The sequence below is a fragment of the Poromitra crassiceps genome (genome assembly GCF_964638095.1).
Source record: "Poromitra crassiceps genome assembly, chromosome: 5".
Taxonomy (NCBI): Eukaryota; Metazoa; Chordata; class Actinopteri; order Beryciformes; family Melamphaidae; genus Poromitra; species Poromitra crassiceps.
The window spans coordinates 13,292,316-13,310,649 of record NC_139642.1 but is presented as its reverse complement, the minus strand read 5'-3'; the positions used below and the strand labels follow the sequence as shown (position 1 = coordinate 13,310,649).

Here is an 18,334-nt window from a genome sequence, read left to right as displayed (position 1 = left end):
CAGCCCCCAGCACCCAGCCAGTCCCCAGACAGTGCCCAGCCTGGCACATCCGGGGAACCCTCTACCTCGGAGCTGAAGAGGGAGAGCGCCGCTCTGAAGGAGGAAAACGCTCTTCTGAGGCAGGAAGTGAAAGTGCTGCGCCTCGAGCTACAGGCATACCGGAAGGTGAGTGAAAGGAGAGGGGCAAGTTTAAATGTTCTTGATTATCTAAATAGTTTTGTTCATCTTTGATCGTCTTTCCATTTATGTTTCATGTCTACAGAAAGATGCCAGCAGGGCTGCAGATGGTGGGGAGTGGGTGAGGGTCAGGAGACAGCCTAGGCTATGCCAGCAACCTGTCGAGGTCAGTGGCGGGAGAGGGATTGCTTTAATGCTGCACAGTAATGTATGTATGGTGAAATGGGGAGTGACTATCATTTTCTGTCCATCTTATTCTTTCTGCATGAACAGGTGCCTCCATCTCCAGGTGCAGACAGCAGCAGCAGCAGCGACACCGTCGACTTTGTGAGTACAATATTTTAGTGCCATAAGACATTTTATTACAACATATGAATATGTAATATAAGGAATGTTGTTACACATATGATATATTGTGTGTATATCAGGCTGATATACTTACCTCATACCTGAGATACAACACAGTTATACAGTGATTTCTCAATGCACAGGTGACGCTCAGTGGGCCCTCAAGCCCTTCAGAGGGCGACGTCAGCAATGTGAGTAAAATGTTTAAGTGCCAAACCACGTGTCTTTTTGTGTACCTCATACCTGACATGGAACACAGTTATACATTGATTTCTCAATGCACAGCTCCCTTCACTTCCCGACCTGACGGCACTTCTCGCCCTCGGCGGCAGTGGGCCAGAGGAGCCATTTGAAGACGACCAAGAGGAACTCCTCGATGTGAGTAACATGTTTTACTGCCACATAACATTGAAGAAGAATTAAGTGCATTGTACCAGGTTGTATTCAGATGCGTTTCAGGCCATTTGGAGTCGATTGGCATTATGCTTGAAAGTAGTTTTTTGACTCCAAATTACACCAAACTTAAACCGAAGCATCATCATCATGAGATGAATTCACGCACCTAGTTTCATGCAGTTTCATCCATTTTCCTAGGAGTTATGAGCATTTGTTGTTGGGTTAGTATTATCTGTTGTCGGCAGATGACACTATTTGATGTAGCATGATGACTGTGCGCAACATTCCATTCCTTGTGTTTTTGTAGCTCTTCAAAGAAAATGGGAACCTGTTGTTTCCCGAAGAAGAAGAGGAGAAGGAAGAGGAAGACAGGGAACTCGACAGGGCCATCAAGGCCCTTTTCTCTTCCTTCTCCTCTTCTTCAGAGGACACAGAGGACACCACCCTGCCATCCACCTCCCGCCCTTCTCCAGCCAGCCCAGCCAGCCCAGCCAGCCCTGCCTCCACACCGCCCTCCACCCCCCTCCGAAGGCCCCGCTCCATTGAGGACCCAACGTCAGAGCACAAACGGGTGTGCCAGCAGCCCCACCCGCCCCCACCTCCCCTGATGCCAGTGGTGGTGTTATGCCGGCTGAAGATTCCCCTCCCTTAGCCTGAAGTGCCCCCCCCCCAGCCAAATGTCCCCACCCCCCAGCCCCCCCCCCCCCAGCCAAATGTCCCCCAGCCAGCCCCCCCCCAGCCCTCCAGCCATAGGAGCTGTTGTTCAGAGCGGCTGTGGTGTGTAACAAAGGACCTTCCCTCCCTCCGCCATTTTATTTATTATATTTTTATTTGAGCCATTTTAATTTTGGACAAGAAAAGGGGTGGGACTCCCCCTGTTTTGTTTTTGACTGAGGATTTTTTTGAGCCCTGTTTTAGTTTGTTTTTCGAAAGGGGTGGGTCTCCCCCATTGTATATATGTGTATATATATATTTGTTTTATAGTTTTATAGTTTTATATTTGTATTGTATTGTTGTTGTGTTGATCCCCGGGGGGAGTTTATTAATGTTAAAACAAAAAAAAAAAAAATGCATAGCAGGAAAAAAAAAAAAAAAAAAAAAAAAAAAAACCTCCACACGGACACTGCCTTGACGTTGGCGTGGCGGCTTAACGCCTGTGTGATCCCAGAGCCTCTGGGGAATGGCTCTCCAGAGACTCTAGGATCACCCAGGCTAACTAAAGTGTCCAATTAACCTTTTTTTCAGACTGTCGCTGAACTTTCTTGGTCATGTATCAGGAATGGCTACCCCCACCATTGTGAGGCTTGCTCGCTTTGGGCTACTGTGAATTTTCATGACACCACATGGTACACACTGGTGTACACGTGTATCCTCAACACGTGTGCAAAAGATGGGGTCGTTGCGACTTCAGCAGGTCGTTCAGTTGCCAAAAAGCTGTTTTCGCTTATCTCAAAGTCGTCTGGTGTCATATAAGAAATTGCAGTAAAATTCAGTAATTGAAGCTAGCACGAAAACAACTGTTTGACTATGTACTATGGGTTCACTAGTTACACTGTAGCGAGAATTACTACTCCAGGTTGAGTGGAAATTTGTCCCATGCACCTAGGAGGATGAAATTTTGCTGAATATAGGTGGTTTCGTGTGATTTCTGAGAATTTTCAGCTGTGCGGGAGCACAGCTCGCTGAGCGTAAGTGTGATTTGCGTAGGCTTTGCTGAGAGTAGGCTTTAGACTGTCTCCTACGTGTCCAGCAAATTTGAAACGTCTAGCCTCATCGGCTGAATTTTAGTGAATTGTGGCATCCGACATATGTCTTGATTCACGTGTTGGGTGTAAAGTTTTGAGTCTTGACAAGTTTTGAGCGCTAACGCTAGCCAGCCAAGCTAACAAGCTGTAGTTTAGCGGCACGCTGAGCGCTAACGCTAGCCAGCCAAGCTAACAAGCTCTTGTTTGCTAAACTAGCTCAAACTTGAGCAAAATAAACTTTTGAACAACCTACTTATATGATATATGAGAAATGGGGGTGGTGTAGACGCCTAGACTGAAAGGAAGCATATTCAGCATTTTATGGACTAAACCTGAGACGGGGAGTTTGATGATATCTTTGTTGATGATTTTGACACAGAATGGATCGTATGGCTAAACGCCTTGAGGTTCTCCGCCAGCATCACCGCCAGTGTGAGGCGCGGTATGAGAGCGCCCAGCTGGAGCGCCAGCAGCCCCAGGTAGCTCAAGCTGAAATGGTAAGTCAAATCATGTATGATAATGCATCAGTCTCCTAACAGTGCCCACATCAAGTTCACAAGATTACTTCTGTGTTTTTCTTGTGCAAAACAACGCAGCAACGCAAAATAAGGAATGCGGAGAGGGAGGCGGCGAGGAAGATCAGCCGCAAGTACAAGGCCTGGAGGAGCGCCGTGAAGCCACGGGGGATGGCTGACCCCCCCTCCTCCACTCCTGCACCTCCTGAACCCCAACCCACATCACATGCCCCCCCCTCCTCCACTCCTCCACCTGCTGACCCCTGACACTGAGGGCTTAGGCCTCAACTCCTAGGGAAATGCCACAAACTGCCTACATTTTTTTGTCTGAACTCATCTCAAGGTATATATTCAGCCCATAAAATATTGTCTCCATAGGCCACACCCACATACCGGAAGTCGCGTTTCGACCACTTCCTGTGCTCGAATCGCCGCGGGAGTGGTCTCGTTGGATTTTTAGCCCAATTCTACACTAAATAGTTTCAATTTAGAAGCTGAGATATTCAGCCTTTTGTGAAATGAAGCATTTCAAGCACATCACTGACTCTGAAGCTAATATTTTCTGATGTAATGACACCTCAAAAATAATTTCCTTCAATAAAACAGTGAAAACAAAGGAATTTTGTTTGGCCAAATAATATTTTTTAGCTGCAACCAGCAGCGCTGGCCCCTGCGTGCGCAGACCCTACACCTTCTTGCTGGTCTCGATTTACTGCTGGTGGGCATCAGATATTCTAGCTTGTTTGCCTGTCTCTGTGCATCGAGCCTGCTGTCTGGGTCTGTGTTTACTGTCAATGGTTGTATGCTGCCCTGCGTGCCCCACCCCCCTCCTCCTCCTCCGTGGGAGTGTCTCCGGTGGCTCTGCTGCGTTTGCTCTGCGTTTGCTCTGCACTGAAAAGTGCGCTGCACCCCGCTTTTTCACAGCGTGTCGCCGGCTCCCAGCTGAGAATAATGTAACTTTTCAGAAAGACGCTGGTGTCGCTAACTAAATCATATGGAGGGGCTATCGCAGCGGACACGGAGGGGCTCAATTGTGGCAGCAGATTGACTGCTGTTCACAGGCACAGCTAATGTTATGCTTCATGCATATCGATGCATACCGATGCCGTTTCCGTTTCCATAACGACTTCTTCTCTGTTTTTTACTCAAATTTCTCTAATCTGGAGAGCACTGTCGCCACCTAATGGGTCGGTAAAATAGGTTATACACATTCAACATGCCCCAAAATTTTACAGGAGATGGATCTGGCTTTGATCCACGTCCCACCGTCAAAAAACGCAATTGACGACTTTAGTCGTCATTGGCACTCTACGTCAGTATTTGAATTGACGACTATACTCGTCCGTGGCACTCAATGAGTTAATTATTAATCTCTCTCTGTCTCTCTCTCTCTCTCTCTCTCTCTCTCTCTCTCACACACACACACACACACACACACACACAGTATCAGTTCAGTCTACTCTCTCTCACCAGCGACGCAGCAGGTTATCTCCAACATGAAAAGGTATTGTATGAAACTCTTTCCATGACAGTTGAACGTGTTTGATTCTTCAGTCTGTTAATGTTTCCTGTTGATTGATGTAACAGTAATAACAGTAATAACTATAATAACAGTAATAACAGTAATAACTGTCAGACAGAAGAAGCCTCTGTGTGTGTGATCAGGAGGGGAAGTCTGTTTGGGTTGGAAATATGAAAACACTTCATGACAGTTTATCATCACATCAGTGTTTGGGAGTTAACATTATGTAGGGCTGAGCAATATATCAATATTAAATCAATATGGTGATATGAGACTAGATATCGTCTTAGATTTTGTCCTTTCGTGCTTTTAAAGGTATTATGTCAACAATATTGTGATATTTGATTTTGTCCACATCACACAGCCCTACATTAACGTCTAACATGTTGATTTGTTGTCATGTTTTTACAGTGAACACTGATGTCATAAATCTAAAACACTACCATCAAAATAGTCTTCATGTATGTTTTGGCTTCATGAAACCATGTTACATATTCAAACACATACAATTATGTGGAAATCATTTCCTTTCTCCTGTTTTGATAAAGTGTATGGTTACTGCCCCGCCCCCTTCCAAATATAATTTACTAATAGTTGATGCAAGACAATGTTACAATGTTGCCTATTTAGCAAAACTCTGTCATTTCATTGATCAGTACAATGAGAAACACTGTACAATGTATACGGTAACCAGTATAACCAGTCTGTTACTGTGACACACTGAGAACTGTCCAGTATAACGAGTCTGTGCACAGATAGAAAAAGATAAGAAAGGAAATATGTACAAAATGACTGACTGAACTGAGTGTAGAAGTCACCTGAGGCCTCTTTATACTCTATAGTGTTTCTCCAGGTGAGTTTTCCCAGGTGAGACTTCAAGTTTTCAGAATTGTGTGCATAGTTCAATTGTGTGTGTGTGTGTGTGTGTGTGTGTGTGTGTGTGTGTGTGTGTGTGTGCGTGCGTGCGCGCGCATGTGTGTGTGTGTGTGTGTGTGTGTGCGCACGCGTGCGTGTGCGTGTGTGTGTGTGTGTGTGTGTGTGTGTGCATGCGCGTGCGTGCGTGCAATGGATCAAAACTCTCATTGTGTTTGACTCAGAGCAGGAAGTCTCTTGAGTTCACTGGAGGTCACATGTCACCATCTGATCCACATCAGAACATTCTACACTTTAGACTTTGATCCTTATGTCATGTTATGGCTGTTTGTTCATCTTTCTTCAGGCAAGGCAGCACAGCTTTATAGCACAGTCATACAATGGGACAAGTCAAAGTGCTTTGAATAGTCATAAAAATACAGGTAAAATATTAACAGACGAGATATAAAATACTTCAAAAGACAGGTCACATGATCTTTCCATCAAGTTACTTCATGTTTCAATAGAAGCAGTGATGAAATCCATGTTGCTTATTATAATGCACTTCACTGTTTTCTACTACAACTCATACTTTTAAAGGTGTATTCCACTAAAACACGACTACTGCTGCTGCTTTAAAGGCTCATTTCACTTAAATAAACCTTTTTCTCTCACATAGCCAAACATCAGTCTGAGGAGAGGATATGTTGGGCCTTGAGAATTGTGTGCAGTTCCTTTATGACAACTTGCTCATAGATGGACTGAATGGACTTCTGTCATATAGAGCATCGCAGGAATGAGTCCAGATTCCAGAAGTAGCATGTTGGAGCTTACAGGGGAAAGTGAATGGGCTTTTAGAATGGGATCATGTCTATGTTCCCCGGGTTCTATGTTCCCCGGGTTCTATATTCCCAGTTTTTCACTAACCTCTCCCAGCCCCCACGCCAAACCTAACCTCCCCCCATGCCTAAACCTAACCTCCCCCAGACCCTAACCCAAAACCTAACCTCTCCCACCCCCACGCCTAAACCTAAGTTCATAGAAAGGGTTCTATGTTCCCCAGTCCCACAAAAACGGGGAACATAGGACCCGGGGAACATAGGGATGACCCCTTTAGAATGGGGATTTCACTTAAATGCGTAAAATAAGGTCTGTGGTTAACAAAAGTTTATGGGAGTGGTCATTTCTGTTCAGCAGGATAATCTTCACAAACGTGAATCACTTTTATGACTTTTGAAACATAAATGCGTAAAAAGAAAAGATTTTTAGGAAACGCTTCAAAAGGCATTAGTGTGTTTTTGTTTTGTTTGTGTGTGTGTGTGTGTGTGTGTGTGTGTGTGTGTGTGTGTGTGTGTGTGTGTGTGTGTGTGTGTGTGTGTGTGTGTGTGTGTGTGTTGTTGTTGGTGCGGTTGTGTTTTCTACTTTGGGGGGTTTATTGCACTAGTATGTCTAAACTGCCTTGAGGGGTTTATTGCACTAGTATGTCTAAACTGCCTTGGGGGGTTTATTGCACTAGTATGTCTAATCTGCTTTGGGGGGTTTATTGCACTAGTATGTCTAATCTCCCTTGGGGGGTTTATTGCACTAGTATGTCTAAACTGCCTTGGGGGGTTTATTGTACTAGTATGTCTAATCTGCCTTGGGGGGTTTATTGCACTAGTATGTCTAAACTGCCTTGGGGGGTTTATTGCACTAGTATGTCTAATCTGCCTTGGGGGGTTTATTGCACTAGTATGTCTAATCTGCCTTGGGGGGTTTATTGCACTAGTATGTCTAATCTGCTTTGGGAGGTTTATTGCACTAGTATGTCTAATCAGCCTTGGGGGGTTTATTGTACTAGTATGTCTAATCTGCCTTGGGGGGTGTATTGTACTAGTATGTCTAATCTGCCTTGGGGGGTTTATTGCACTAGTATGTCTAATCAGCCTTGGGGGGTTTATTGCACTAGTATGTCTAATCTGCCTTGGGGGGTTTATTGCACTAGTATGTCTAATCTGCCTTGGGGGGTTTATTGCACTAGTATGTCTAATCAGCCTTGGGGGGTTTATTGTACTAGTATGTCTAATCTGCCTTGGGGGGTTTATTGCACTAGTATGTCTAATCTCCCTTGGGGCTTAATTGCACTAGTATGTCTAATCTGCCTTGGGGGGTTTATTGCACTAGTATGTCTAATCTGCTTTGGGGGGTTTATTGCACTACTGTAGTTTGTCTAATCTGCCTTGGGGGGTTTATTGCACTAGTATGTCTAATCTGCCTTGGGGGGTTTATTGCACTATAAGTCAAGTCAAGTCAAGTTTATTTGTATAGCACATTTCATACACAGAGGCAATTCAAAGTGCTTCACATAAAATGGTTGACAGGAAAATAAAATAAAAGAAGAGAATAAAATGGACATTTAACGTGGAATTAGAAGGGTTTTTTACATTCAGTCTTGTGCGGTTTTGAATGAGCTGAGACAAGTTCAGTTCTAAGCATAGCTGTTTTAGGCTAGCAGAACTTTCAGAAATCCAATTATAATTTAAATCCCCCAGAACTAGGAGTTCGACTCCTGTATGAGCTGAAAGCACCTTCTCCAGGCTTTCTAAAACTGAAGCAGGTGCAGAGGGCGGGCGATAAATCCCTGCAACAATGACATGGACATCACCCCCAACACAAACATCCAAAACAATACACTCAAAACACTTCGGAATGGAGGCGGCTGATACCACATGAGTGACTAATTGCTCTTTGACATAAATCACTACACCGCCACCTTTAGACATACTAGGTTGTTTACCTACAACTCAATAGATTCCTAACCTCAAATGATCTCCTAGATAAACTCCAATCAGCCTTTCACCCCCATCACAGCACAGAAACCGCGCTTACTAAAGTCATAAATGACATCAGAATGAACACAGACTCAGGCAAAAATTCGATTCTAGTGCTACTGGATCTTAGCGCTGCATTTGACACTGTTGACCACTCAATTTTATTGGACAGACTGGAAAACTGGGTTGGGCTATCGGGTACGGTCCTCCAGTGGTTCAAGTCCTATCTTCAAGACAGGAAGTACTTCGTCTCCATTGGCAATTACACATCTGACCTAACTAGGATGACTTGTGGGGTGCCTCAAAGATCCATTATGGGGCCCGTTCTCTTCAACCTTTATATGCTCCCTCTAGGCCTAATTATGCAAAAAAACAAAGTAGCCTATCATAACTATGCAGACGACACTCAGTTGTATATAACTCTTTCCTCAGCTGACTATGCCCCCATAGAATCATTGTGCCAGTGCATTGATCAAATAAATAACTGCATGTGCCAGAATGTCCTACAGCTAAACAAAGACAAAACTGAGGTGATCGTCTTTGGCCCCAAAGAACAAAGGCGTTATTATTGATTCCGATCTCAACTTTAACTCCCACATTAAGTCAATTAGAAAATCAGCTTTTTATCATCTTAAAAATATAGCAAGAATTAGGGGATACATGTCCAGACAGGATCTAGAAAAACTAATTCACACCTTCATTTATAGTAGGTTAGACTACTGCAATAGCCTTTTTTCTGGTCTCTCCAAAAAAGAACTTAGGCAACTTCAACTCATTCAGAATGCTGCTGCTAGAGTTCTAACGAAGACTAAGAAAGCTGATCATATCACTCCAGTTCTTAAGTCCTTACACTGGTTGCCAGTGTGTCATAGAATAGATTTTAAAATACTGTTATTAGTCTATAAATCACTTAATGGCCTAGGCCCAAAATACATAGCTGAATTGCTCCCACGCTACGAACCGTCTAGAACTCTTAGGTCAACAGGGTCCAGCTTATTAACTGTCCCTAGGATCAAATCAAATCATGGGAAGGCTGCATTTACCCACTATGCTTCTGCTAGCTGGAACAAATTGCCCGAAGACCTCAGATCTGCCCCAACCTTACTTACTTTTAAAAATAGACTAAAGACTTTTATGTTTACCGTCGCTTTTAACTGCTGACAGCTACTATGCAAACCCAATGAGTCCTCTGTAAGTTTTAGCTCTTTCTGCAACTGCTGCGCCTGTTGCTTATTGCACTTTTTATACTCTTTTTTTTTAAGTTTTGTTGTGATGCTTTTAAATGTCCATTTTATTTCTTCTTTTCGTTTATTTTCCTGTCAACCATTTTATGTGCTTAATGAAGTGGCTTAATGCACTTTTTATACTCTTTTTTTTTTTTAAGTTTTGTTGTGATGCTTTTAACACATTCACTGCCAGCCGTTTTTTTTTTTAACTGTAGGTAGCTTCTGCCAAGTTTTTTTTTTGAGGATTCTGGCTCATCTTTCAACAGCCGAGGATTATTTTCTGCTAGGATTTTGTGAACACAAAATATCTCAAAAGAACTAATGGAATGTGTGCTTTCTCTGTCTAAAAGAGTTAGTTTGTAGAGTTAGTAGTTATGTAGGCATTAGCACTTGAATACAGCATGGTTTCAGCGTCTGAAAATTTAAGCTGAGAAAAATGCCTTTTTGTGAAATTCGATAGAAGTCACTTTAACCATTCATTTTTGGCATCAGTAAGACGTCAGACATCTAAACAATAGTTTTGAACAGTAATTTCCTCCATAACAGCAGGAAACCCCCCTCTCCTTCAAACTCCTCCCTCCGTGTGTGTTCTCCTCCTGCCTCCCTGGCTCTGCAGCGGGCGTGTCACAAGCGAGTTGCTGCTGCTGCTGCTGCCTGTCTGCTGGCGGCCGCTCTTTGGGCGAGTCTGGATGGGCTCGCTCGTTTCTTGGGGTTTCGGTTGAGAGCTTTGATGAAGCTTTTGCGATTCTGGTCTTATTTATGCTGCGTGTTTCAAAGTGTGTTCCACCCGTAATCTATTATGCAAATTTGCAATCCCCCACCACCAGCTCCCTGCGCGAAAGCGAAAGCGTTTTCGCCAATCCATTTTCATGAGAATGGCTTCCTCACGCGGCTGTTTTTGCTTGGCTTTCTCTCGTCTGGAGAGCACTGTCGCCACTTAGTGGGTCGGTAAAATAGATTATACACATTCAATACCTCCCATATTTTAATATGAGATGTAAAAGGGGTTGATCGACGTCCCACCGCCAAATTTTGGCACATTGAACACATTGAGTGCCAGCCGTTTTTTCAATCCTGTAGGTATGTTGTGCCAGGTTTTTTTTTGAGGATTCTGGCTCATTTTACAAGAGCCGAGGATTCTTTTCTGTTAAGACTTCGTGAACACCAATCATCTAAAAATAACTAATAGAATGTGTGCTTTCTCTGTCTAAAAGAGTTAGTTTGCAGAGTTAGTAGTTATGTAGATATTAGCCGTTGAGTACAGCATGGTTTTAGCGTCTGAGACAGGAAGCTGAGATAATCGCAGTTTTGTGAAATTCAATCAAACAGCAGAACAGTCACCTGCCTGTGATTATGGGTGCCCTTGGGCAAGTCTGTATACTGTATTGTGTGTGTGTGTGTGTGTGTGTGTGTGTGTGTGTGTGTGTGTGTGTGTGTTCGCGCGTTGCTCCGCGGCTCTGAGAGGAAGAGATCTCTGTCCGTTCTTTGCCCCCACAGCGTGTCTGTCTCCCACTCTGTGTGCTCTCTCTCTCTCTCTCTCTCTCTCTCTCTCTCCTCTCTCTCTCTCTCTCTCTCTCTCTCGGGACTAGAGAGAGAGAGAGAGAGAGAGAGAGAGTGTGTGTGTGTCTCCAAACTCCTCCCTCCGTCTGTGCTGCGGAGGGAGGATTCTCCGCGGCCGTCTGGACTGTAAAACTGTTTCTTGAGGTGTCGGCTGAGAGCTTTGAATAAGCTTTTGCGATTCTGGTCTTATTTATGCGCAAAGGTACTCGAGTGTGTGTGTGTGCGCGCGCGCGCGCACGCGCGTGTGTGTGTGTGTGTGTGTGAAATCGAAAGAGTTTTCGCCCAGCTACTTCCTTGAAAATTACACTGGCTTTCTCCAGCGCGCTGGCTGGCTGTGGCTCTGGCTGTGGCTGGCTGTGGCTTTCTCTCTGTCTTGGGAGAGAACTGTCGCCACTTAGTGGTCGGTAAAATAGATTATACACATTCTCTTCCTCCAATATTGATATAGAAGACGTAAAAGCGGTTGATTGATGTCCCACCGTCAAAAAAAAAAAATGTTTATGTAAGACGAGATAGCTCGTCTATGGCACTCAACCGTTGGATTATGTAAGACGAGATATCTCGGCTATGGCACTCAACGTGTTAAGACGAGATATCTCGTCAACGGCAGTCAACCGTTTTTTTTTTTAAGACGAGATATCTCGTCAACGGCAGTGAACGTGTTAATTGATCTCGCTCTAACCAATAGACCATCTAAGTATCTGTATAGTGGAGTGTTTGCTCAATACATTAGCGATCATTGTCCCATAGCCTGTATTAGAACTGCCAAAGCGAGCAAATTGAAGAATTCAGTCAGGAAACGCAATTTTAAGAATTTTGTGGAATAGGGCTTCTTATACGATTTATTTTATTCTGATTTGGATAAATTGTCTCTAATTCCTGACCCGGAGCTGGCTACTACTCATTTTTCTCAGATTTTCAACTCAATCACTGAGAAGCATGCCCCATACAAAAAGCTTAGGGTGAAAAACCGCACCAGCCCCTGGTTCAATGAGGATGTAACTAGAGCCCTTCGACTCAAAGATTCTGCCTGGTCGAAGGCGAGGTCCACTCATAGTCCAGCAGATTGGCTTCTCTTTAGGAAGTCACGTAATAATTGTATCTGTGTAATCAGAAAAGCTAAGTCTGATTATTATGTGTCGTCGCTAAACAGCTCGCAGGGAAGCTCTGCCAATTTCTGGCGATCTATAAAATCACTGAAACCTAAGGCCACTTCCGGTCTCCCCCCACAGATTAATACTGAGAACTCTGTAATCTCAGATAAATCCTTGATGTGTAATGCTTTTAACCAACATTTTGTAGCATCTAGTTACCTCTTTGACAGGCTCCCTAGTACTATGAACCCCCAGGTTCATACTACCGACCTGAATCCCTCCCCTCTTTTTACAGATAGATTTTCTTTCAGTTTGGTTAGTGAGCACGATGTATTCGTAGCACTTTCCAAAGTGAGCACCAAAAAATCTAAGGGAGAGGATGATATTTAACCTTATCTCCTGCGCTGCAGTGCTCATTTGCTGGCCTCCCCACTTGCACACATTTTTTATTTGATTTTTATTTCTGGGGAAATCCCCTCCATTTGGAAGACGGCCCAGGTCATGCCTCTGTTTAAAGGGGGCGACCCGACAGAGATGAACAATTATCGACCTATCTCTAAATTATGCTGTTTAGCTAAGGTTTTGGAATCCTTGGCTAACGACCAATTAAGAGCTTTCCTTGAGACTTATAACATTCTCCAGACGCAGCAATCCGGCTTTAGACCAGGTCACAGCACAGTAACTGCTAAATTGATAATCACCTGCATTGTGCTGCTCTTTTTGTGGACCTGTCAAAAGCATTTGATACGGTGGACCACGATATTCTGTTAGGTAAGCTATCTTACATGGGTTTCGACGACCTCTCTGTTTGCTGGTTCTCCAATTACCTGTCGGGGAGGAAACAAGCTGTCGTGGCTGATGACCATAAATCCAGCTTCCTTTCGACGCACAAAGGTGTCCCACAAGGGTCTATTTCAGGGCCAGTTTTATTCACTTTATATATTAATTGTATTTTAGTTCCCTCGGAAGATTGTAACGTCCATTTTTATGCGGATGATACAATCATGTATAGTTTCGGCCGCACCCCGGCGCAGGCTGCCGCGAGCCTACAGACCGCGTTTGACACTTTCCAGCGGTCTCTTCTTGATCTTAAACTTGTTTTAAATTCCAACAAGACCAAAGCGATGCTGTTTTCACGGTCCTCGGGTGTTGATAGTGACGTTTGTATTCGAACACTTCAAGGTTTTTAAATTGAAACTGTTGACTCTTATAAATATCTGGGCCTATGGCTGGATTCTAAATTAACCTTCCAGACCCATGTGGAACACCTTACCAAGAAATTGAGGAGAAAAATCGGGTTTTTATACCGGAATAAAGCCTGTTTTTCATTTGATTCTAGAAAGACCGTTGTTCAATCTTTAATTTTGTCTTTATTTGATTATGATGATGTTGTATATGCTCATGCCACACCCGCTATCTTAAAGCCACTTGATGCGGTGTATCACAGCGCCCTGCGTTTTATAACGGGTGATAGATTTCTCACGCATCGATGTATTTTATATGAGAAAGTGGGTTGGCCTGCTCTGTCAGCTCGAAGGGAGCAACACTGTCTTTTATTCATTTATAAAGCTCTGATAGGGAAGCTTCCTTCCTACCTGTCATTGCTCATCAATCTGAGTAACACATGTTATAGAACACGTGCACAATCGCACATCAGATTGTTTGTTCCGCGTGTAAGGACAGACCTAGGAAGGACTGCTTTCTCTTTTTATGCCCCTGACAGATGGAACAAGCTCCAGAACATTTTAAAACTTGACCAATTTATTTCCTTTAATTCTTTTAGACTACTCCTTGAGGGTACCCTACAGAATGTATGCTCTTGTTTTACTTGATGTATCCCTCTGCTTTGTTTGTAACTGTCTGTCTGGTAACATGTGTTTACTGTAAATGTTTTACTGTAACAGGGCTCCCTTGAAAATGAGAGCTTGCTCTCAAGGGACTTTTCCCTGTATAAACAAAGGTGAAATAAAAATGTCTAATCTGCCTTGGGGGTTTATTGTACTAGTATGTCTAATCTGCATTGGGGGGTTTATTGTACTAGTATGTCTAATCTGCCTTGGGGGGTTTATTGTACTAGTATGTCTAATCTGCATTGGGGGGTTTATTGTACTAGTATGTCTAATCTGCATTGGGGGGTTTATTGCACTAGTATGTCTAATCTGCCTTGGGGGGTGTATTGTACTAGTATGTCTAATCTGCATTGGGGGGTTTATTGCACTAGTATGTCTAATCTGCATTGGGGGGTTTATTGTACTAGTATGTCTAATCTGCCTTGGGGGGTTTATTGCACTAGTATGTCTAATCTGCTTTGGGGGGTTTATTGTACTAGTATGTCTAATCTGCCTTGGGGGGTTTATTGTACTAGTATGTCTAATCTGCCTTGGGGGGTTTATTGTACTAGTATGTCTAATCTGCATTGGGGGGTTTATTGTACTAGTATGTCTAATCTGCCTTGGGGGGTTTATTGCCCTAGTATGTCTAATCTGCCTTGGGGGGTGTATTGTACTAGTATGTCTAATCTGCCTTGGGGGGTTTATTGTACTAGTATGTCTAATCTGCTTTGGGGGGTTTATTGCACTACTATGTCTAATCTGCCTTGGGGGGTTTATTGTACTAGTATGTCTAATCTGCTTTGGGGGGTTTATTGCACTAGTATTTCTAATCTGCCTTGGGGGGTTTATTGCACTAGTTTGTCTAATCTGCCTTGGGGGGTTTATTGCACTACTGTAGTATGTCTAATCTGCCTTGGGGGGTTTATTGTACTAGTATGTCTAATCTGCCTTGGGGGGTTTATTGCACTAGTATGTCTAATCTGCCTTGGGGGGTTTATTGCACTAGTATGTCTAATCTGCCTTGGGGGGTTTATTGCACTAGTATGTCTAATCTGCCTTGGGGGGTTTATTGCACTAGTATGTCTAATCTGCCTTGGGGGGTTTATTGCAATAGTATGTCTAATCTGCCTGGGGGGTTTATTGCACTCAGGATCCAGCAGGAGAGACCCAACTCTCCTCAACCCAGCTGTGTGTCTCTGAAGAGCGACCGCTCAAAGGATGGATTTATTAATTTTGAAGATGGACACCATTCTTCTGAAGAGAAGTAAGTTGTTTCAGTGTTCCAATGTTACTGTCTCATGTTTTAACTATGACTCATGCAGAGAAGGTCTGCTGAGCATGCATGCTCTTTTTGTGTTTTGGGTAGGTGGGAGATGCCTCCCGGGTCTCCGATTCCGACCACAGACCCCTCTCCTCTCCCCAGACCCTAAACGTAGCTCTCCCCAGATCCTAAACCTAACCTCTCCCCAGACCCTAACAGTAGTGTATGTAGGGTGTGTTTGTTTTGGCCTTTCCAAAATCGCCAAAACGAGTGGGCGTGGCATCGGGCGGCTACGTCATCAAGGGGGCGTGGCCTTTCAGAAACGCCAAAATCGAGGGGGCGTGGTGTTGGGTGGCTACGTCACCAAGGGGGTGGGCTAAGCCACCCCCCAAGATGATGTAGCCACCCAACGCTCCGCCCATAGGGTTTCGAGGGTTTAATGAAAATGAAGTTTTAAGAAGTAGTCAGCCACCTGCAATGGATGACTGATCTCTGGCTAGCCATCTGCCGTATCCTGTAAGCACAATAGAAGTTTTAAGAATTTACGATGTCATAAACAGGTGGCCTGTGTTTTTCTTTTGGAGTGGGGATCTTGCTTTGTGCAAGATCACATTGATGATTTTCCTAGTTCTCAAATGCCCTGTGGGCATTTTGCATTGTCCGCCAGCATCAACACAGTTTTTGACGGGGGACGAATGCTATCTGGCTATTCAGGAACTAGAGATCCCCACAGTGTGCATCCAAGCGTGACGACTGCCAAAACATCCTGAATAGCCAAATGCTTTTCTTTTTGTAATTCTATTCGTATGCATTTTTCAGCAATAGCCTACATTTTCCCCATCTCCTCCGGCAAGGACTGGGAGCGCATGGGGGCGCATCCTGTCTGTCTGTCTGTGTTGTCCTGACACGTGCGCGACACCAATTCAAGCACCGGCTCCCTCTTCCCCCCCTCCGGGCCCATTCATGCCACACAGTTTCTGACAACCCGTCCGCGTGTTTTTGACAGCAGGGGGGTGTGCGCGGGTGTGTTTCGGGGTTGTAAAACCTAATGACGATGCGGGGGCATGAGGTGAAATGTGCCGCATCCCAAGTGGATAAAAGCAGGTCCAAGTCAGTCAGTGCCCAGTAGACGCTCATAGGTTAAAAGAGGTCAGAAAAACATGGCGTATTTTAACGGTAAGGATGTGTTTCTATTAATATTGTTTTTAATTAGGCTATCTGATTAATATAGGTATTTGAGCATGCCTGTACATATATATATATATAATTAAGATGTATTATTTCGCTTGTCTACCATATAGCGTCATATTAACAAGCATCAATAACAAAACAGCATTCAACAACTATAACGATGACGTCACGGTAGAAGATCCCCTGGACATCATACGACAACAATACGGTATGTATATATTCTATATTCTTCCAACAGCACCATCAACATATCATTGGTATGTGTAATATATAATATTGCTATTCTACATTTTAGATGCTGGATACGCCAATAGAGGACCTTCAAGACACGTCCTAGCTGATATCACGAAGACCTGGTAAGTAGCCTACCACTGACAATTGTGTGTGTGTGGGGGTGTGTGTGCGTGTGTGTGTGTGTGTGTGTGTGTGTGTGTGTATGTGTGGGGTGAATATCAAGATAACATGTTTGACTTGCTGAGCATGAAGTTTGAGTTTAGAAAAAACGCATAATAGTTAAGCATGGTTCTGACTTGCTGAAATGTTGTTTTTTTGCAACAGCACATTTAGCCATACAGATCAGCCTCTCTACCACCATCCAGCAGTGCACAGTCCCCCAGCACCACTCACACATGTGAGATCCAGAGGCATGGAGGAAAAGACACATGATCATTATCTGACGAACCCCGATACAGATACACTGACATCGATTGATTTTTCAGAATTCATCGATCAAGTGTAAGTGTAACCATAGTGTATACCAGCAAATCTCCTATATATATATATATACTGTATATATATATTTTTTTTTTATTTATTTAACACATATCCATCGCTATCTTTCTCATTTTTTTTTTTTTTTACAGCCTGTATGAGGACCCCCCAACCCCCACTCCGGATCCATCGTTAGACGACTTTTACAGCTCGGCAACGGTGAGCAGTGATGTCCATGTCGGTGATCAATCACCTTTGACATGGCTCCAGGCGGAGACCCCCGCTGCTGCTGAGGAAGAAGAAGAAGAAGAAGAAGAAGACGAAGACGAAGACGAGGAATCAACCCCACCCACCCCCAACACCACCATCATCATCAGCACACCCCAGAGTGTTGACGAAAACGCATTAAACCCACCCTCCCCGATATGTCATCAGCTGCCTACAGACTCCGCTGCTCACTGATTCCACTGCTCACTGAAGTGTTTCTCTAACTCACCCCCGGCCCCGGCTCCCCCCTCCCATCCCCACGTTTTATTGGTTTATTAGCCAGCCGTCCTGTATAAAGCTTGCCAAAGCTGTCTGCACAATCACTCCCGTTTTAAATAAACTTGTTTTGCAGTCAGTGTTGTTTAGTTACTGCTAAAAACGATGAGTGTATAACAATGTTTTTTATCGAAGAGGTGCGCATAATGTCTCGCGGAGAGAGTGCACAGTTTTTCACCCCATGTCCCCTCATATCCTTTGCGTGTCTGTCAAGGGATATATAAGCACCCAGCGTCAAGTGAGGATCTAAGTCAGGGTGCCACAGGCCTATAGCCTATATATATTTTTATTTTATTTCATGTCCAGCATTCAAATATTCCATAATTGCATGTTGTGCAGGCTATCTTAGCTAGTATACTATGTATACAGCAAATATGGCTGTTGTATTGATAAAAGTTAGGCAGAGCAAAGCATTCTGGGTATTCCCAAGGCTATTCTGTAGATTCCATCCCCCTGCGCGCAACACACATACAACATTCACACACACCCACCCACCCACGCACACACACACACACACCGCGCGTTAGTTTCTGTGCACGTTTTCTCAACCA

The 18,334-nt window shown here is 44.0% G+C and overlaps 1 protein-coding gene across 1 annotated transcript; it reads left to right on the top strand.

The window, feature by feature from the left end:
- Nucleotides 1–4,657: 4,657 nt before the first annotated feature.
- Nucleotides 4,658–17,804, top strand: LOC310777509 (uncharacterized protein). The gene is made up of 6 exons (XM_083637861.1): nt 4,658–4,685; nt 15,228–15,341; nt 16,640–16,737; nt 16,825–16,885; nt 17,088–17,264; nt 17,393–17,804. The coding sequence occupies exons 1-6, from the start codon at nt 4,678–4,680 to the stop codon at nt 17,700–17,702; spliced, it is 768 nt and encodes a 255-aa protein (XP_083493987.1). The 5' UTR covers nt 4,658–4,677; the 3' UTR covers nt 17,703–17,804.
- The last annotated feature ends 530 nt before the right edge of the window (nt 17,805–18,334 follow it).

What these genes read in the sequence shown, in the direction of transcription:
- LOC310777509 (XM_083637861.1), top strand. An exon ending in CACCATTCTTCTGAAGAGAA is followed by an intron (nt 15,342 to 16,639) that starts GTAAGTTGTTTC and finishes TCTACCATATAG; the next exon opens with CGTCATATTAACAAGCATCA. An exon ending in GCTGATATCACGAAGACCTG is followed by an intron (nt 16,886 to 17,087) that starts GTAAGTAGCCTA and finishes TTTTTGCAACAG; the next exon opens with CACATTTAGCCATACAGATC.